Source organism: Oncorhynchus tshawytscha, linkage group LG26, assembly GCF_018296145.1.
Source record: "Oncorhynchus tshawytscha isolate Ot180627B linkage group LG26, Otsh_v2.0, whole genome shotgun sequence".
In the NCBI taxonomy this organism is placed as follows: domain Eukaryota; kingdom Metazoa; phylum Chordata; class Actinopteri; order Salmoniformes; family Salmonidae; genus Oncorhynchus; species Oncorhynchus tshawytscha.
The window spans coordinates 51,085,555-51,090,554 of record NC_056454.1 but is presented as its reverse complement, the minus strand read 5'-3'; the positions used below and the strand labels follow the sequence as shown (position 1 = coordinate 51,090,554).

Genomic DNA, 5,000 nt, shown 5'->3' with positions numbered 1-5,000 from the left:
CCACATAGTACCACATAGTACCACACAATACCACATAGTACCACATAGTACCACATCATACCACATAGTACCACATCAAACCACATAGTACCACATAGTACCACATCATACCACATAGTACCACATAGTACCACATCATACCACATAGTACCACAAAATACCACATAGTACCACATCATACCACATGGTACCACATAGTACCATATAGTACAAAATCATACCACATAGTACCACATTATACCACATAGTACCACATAGTACCACATCATACCACATCATACCACATGGTACCACATCATACCACATAGTACCACATAGTACCACATCAAACCACATCGCACCACATAGTACCACATCATACCACATCATACCACGTAGTACCACATCATACCACATAGTACCACATCGTACCACATAGTACCACACAATACCACATAGTACCACATAGTACCACACCATACCACATAGTACCACATCAAACCACATAGTACCACATAGTACCACATAGTCCCACATAGTACCACATCATACCACATAGTACCACACAATACCACATAGTACCACATCATACCACATGGTACCACATAGTACCATATAGTACAAAATCATACCACATAGTACCACATAATACCACATAGTACCATATAGTACCACATCATAAGACATAGTACCTCGTAGTACCACATCATACCACACAATACCACATCGCACCACATAGTACCATATAGTACCACATCATACCACATAGTACCTCGTAGTACCACATAGTACCACATAGTACCTCGTAGTACCACATAGTACCACATAGTACCACATCGCACCAAATAGTACCACATAGTACCACATCATACCACATAGTACCTCGTAGTACCACATAGTACCACATAGTACCACATCGCACCAAATAGTACCACATAGTACCACATCATGCCACACCATACCACATAGTACCTCATAGTACCACATTTTACCACATTGTAGGTATGAAGCCACTATTAATGTTGCGTCTATCTATGTATATTCTGACTCATGGAGACACTTAACTTCTGTCTGTTTCTCAAGTCCTCAGCCAAAAGACTCAGATTCAACCAGATAAACCTGTTAATTCTAAAGGTGATTCCAACTTGAGCTCTTGATCTCTGCAAACATTGCGTTAACTACCTTTAAAAGTCTATCACAGGTCGTTGATCTCCATTGGACTGAATCTACACTCACTGAACGAGAATGAGATTACATTTCTGTCCACACGACCTGTGATAGACGAGACACGAGGCACTTTAACACAGTTGTTAAATATGGAGTCTCACCTGGATGTACTCCTTGTTGCTGTCCTCGTTGGGCGTCCACGCGTTGTTGCCGTTGTTAAGGCGGGCCTGCCGTGGCAACCATGTGTTGTCATAGAAGGAAGAGGAGGCAGTGATCTGGTCGTCAGAGATCTTCCCTGACTCCAGACCTAACGCGTTACTGCAATGGAAGGCTGGGGGAGGATGAGCGGTGGACCAATCAATCAAACAAGCAATCAATTAATCAATCAATGACAGGTGGCCCAATCAATCAACCAATCAATCAATGATAGGTGGACCAATCAATCAACCAATCAATCAATGAGAGGTGGACCAATCAATTAACCAATGAGAGGTGGACCAATCAATCAACCAATCAATCAATGACAGGTGGCCCAATCAATCAAGCAATCAATTAACCAATCAATTAACCAATCAATCAATGAGAGGTGGACCAATCAATCAACCAATGAGAGGTGGACCAATCAATCAACCAATCAATCAATGACAGGTGGACCAATCAATCAACCAATCAATCAATGAAAGGTGGACCAATCAATCAACCAATCAATCAATGACAGGTGGACCAATCAATCAACCAATCAATCAATGAAAGGTGGACCAATCAATCAACCAATCAATCAATGAAAGGTGGACCAATCAATTAACCAATCGATCAATGACAGGTGGACAGTCAGATACAGAACTGAAGAGAGAAGGATCAATAAACACACACACACACAGCAGTACTTACTGTCGCTGACTTCTTTGTGTGTCATGTTGTAGCGAGCAGAGAAGCCATCTTTGGCCACGGCCATGTCCGTGTGGAAGGACAGAGACAGGATACCTGTAGATGATGTGATTTCAGGAGGGATCTTAGTTCCACAGTAACGTCCTATCAGAGGCCCCACTGCAAACACATACACAAACCGGAGACCACCATTAGGAACATGACATTATGTGACGTAACATTACATAGCATAGCATAGCATTACATAACGAAATATAGCCTAAAATAAGATAATGTAACGTAACGTAATGCAACATAACATAACATAGCATAACGTAACATAACATAGCATAACATAACATAGCATAACACAACACAACATAGCATAACATAACATAGCACAACATAATATAACACAACCTAACATAGCATAACACAACATAGCATAACATAACATAGTATAACATAGCATAACATAACATTGCATAATATAACATAGCATAACATAACATAGCATAACACAACACAACATAGCATAACATAGCACAACATAATATAACACAACATAACATAACACAACATAACATAACATAACATAACATAACATAGCATAACATAACATAACATAACACAACATAACATAACATAGCATAGCATAACATAACAGGGGGTGGGGGAGGGTAGGGGGTGCGGGAGGGTAGGGGGTGGGAGAGGGTAGGTGGTGGGAGAGGGTAGGGGGTGCGGGAGGGTAGGGGGTGGGAGAGGGTAGGGGGTGGGGGAGGGTAGGGGAGGGTAGGGGATGCGGGAGGGTAGGGGTGGGAGAGGGTAGGGGGTGGGAGAGGGTAGGGGGTGGGAGAGAGTAGGGGGTGGGAGAGGGTAGGGGTGGGAGGGGGTAGGGGTAGGGAGAGGGGTGGGAGGGGTAGGGGGGGGGGAGGGTAGGGGGTGGGAGAGAGTAGGGGGTGGGAGAGGGTAGGGGGTGGGAGAGAGTAGGGGGTGGGAGAGGGTAGGGGTGGTAGGGAGTAGGGGGTGGGAGAGGGTAGGGGTGGGAGAGGGTAGAGGGTGGGAGGGAGTAGGGGGTGGGAGAGGGTAGAGGGTGGGAGAGGTTAGGGGTGGGAGGGAGTAGGGGGTGGGAGAGGGTAGGGGTGGGAGAGAGTAGGGGGTGGGAGAGGGTAGGGGATGGGAGAGGGTAGGGGGTGGGAGAGGGTAGGGGGTGGGAGAGGGTAGAGGGTGGGAGGGAGTAGGGGGTGGAGAGGGTAGGGGGTGGGAGAGGGTAGAGGGTGGGAGGGAGTAGGGGGTGGGAGAGGGTAGGGGGTGGGAGAGGGTAGGGTGGGAGAGGGTAGGGGTGCGGGAGGGTAGGGGGAGAGAGTAGGGGGTGGGAGAGGGTAGGGGGTGCGTGAGGGTAGGGGCTGGGACAGGGTAGGGGGTGGGAGAGGGTAAGGGGTGGGAGAGGGTAGGGGGTGGGAGAGGTTAGGGGGTGGGAGGGAGTAGGGGGTGGGAGAGGGTAGGGGTGGGAGAGAGTAGGGGGTGGGAGAGGGTAGGGGGTGGGAGTGGGTAGGGGGTGGGAGAGGGTAGGGGGTGGGAGAGGGAGAGGGTAGAGGGTGGGAGAGGGTAGGGGTGGGAGAGGGTAGGGGGTGCGGGAGGGTAGGGGGTGGGAGAGGGTAGGGGGTGGGAGAGGGTAGGGGTGCGAGAGGGTAGGGGCTGGGAGAGGGTAGGGGGTGGGAGAGGGTAGGGGGTGGGAGAGGGTAGGGGCTGGGAGAGGGTAGGGGCTGGGAGAGGGTAGTGGGTGGGAGAGGGTAGGGGGTGGGAAAGGGTAGGGGGTGCGAGAGGGTAGGGGTGGGAGGGAGAAGGAGGTGGGAGAGGGTAGGGGGTGGGAGAGGGTAGGGGGTGGGAGAGGGTAGGGGGTGGGAGGGAGAAGGAGGTGGGAGAGGGTAGGGGGTGGGAGAGGGTAGGGGCTGGGAGAGGGTAGGGGTGGGAGAGGTTAGGGGGTGGGAGGGAGAAGGAGGTGGGAGAGGGTAGGGGGTGGGAGAGGGTAGGGGGTGGGAGAGGTTAGGGGTGGGAGGGAGAAGGAGGTGGGAGAGGGTAGGGGGTGGGAGAGGGTAGGGGGTGGGAGAGGGTAGGGGGTGCGGGAGGGCATAAGGGGGCGGGAGGTGGGGTGCGGCAGGGCGGTAAGAAGGCCTATGAGCCGGGGTTTCTGGGACTAATACATTCATCGTGTAGCTCTCTCTGTCTTTCTTTCTTTCTCTCACTTTCTCACTCTCTCCTTCTCTCTCTGACATTACAATATCAATACAAGAGGGACATTATCATATCAATACTAGAGGGACATTACCATATAAATACTAGAGGTACATTACCATATAAATACTAGAGGGACATTACCATATCAATACTAGAGGGACATTATCATATCAATACTAGAGGGACATTACCATATCAATACTAGAGGGACATTATCATATCAATGCACAAGCATTACCATATCAATACTAGAGGGACATTATCACATCAATACAAGGGAAACATTACCATATCAATACTAGAGGGACATTATCATATCGATACTAGAGGGACATTACCATATCAATACTAGAGGGACATTACCATATCAATACTAGAGGGACATTATCATATCAATGCACAGGACATTACCATATCAATACTAGAGGGACATTACCATATCAAAACTAGAGGGACATTACCATATCAATACTAGAGGGACATTATCATATCAATGCACAGGACATTACCATATCAATACTAGAGGGACATTACCATATCAATACTAGAGGGACATTATCATATCAATGCACAGGACATTATCATATCAAGACTAGAGGGACATTACCATATCAATACACAGTACATTGCCATATCAATAAACAGGACATTACCATATCAATACCAGATGGGCATTGTCATATCAATACTAGAGGGACATTACCATATCAATACTAGAGGGACATTATCATATCAATGCACAGGACATT

General features: G+C 48.1%; 1 protein-coding gene across 3 annotated transcripts in view; it reads right to left on the bottom strand.

The window, feature by feature from the left end:
* Positions 1-5,000, bottom strand: part of nrp2b (neuropilin 2b) — a 232,944-nt gene that overhangs the window by 132,224 nt on the left and 95,720 nt on the right. For all 3 annotated transcript variants that reach the window (XM_042306811.1, XM_042306812.1, XM_042306813.1), the window contains exons 5-6: positions 2,038-2,193; positions 1,308-1,477 (exon numbers count right to left, since the gene is read on the bottom strand). In XM_042306811.1, the coding sequence (XP_042162745.1) occupies positions 1,308-1,477; positions 2,038-2,193 (326 nt within the window). The remainder of the gene's footprint in view (positions 1-1,307; positions 1,478-2,037; positions 2,194-5,000) is intronic.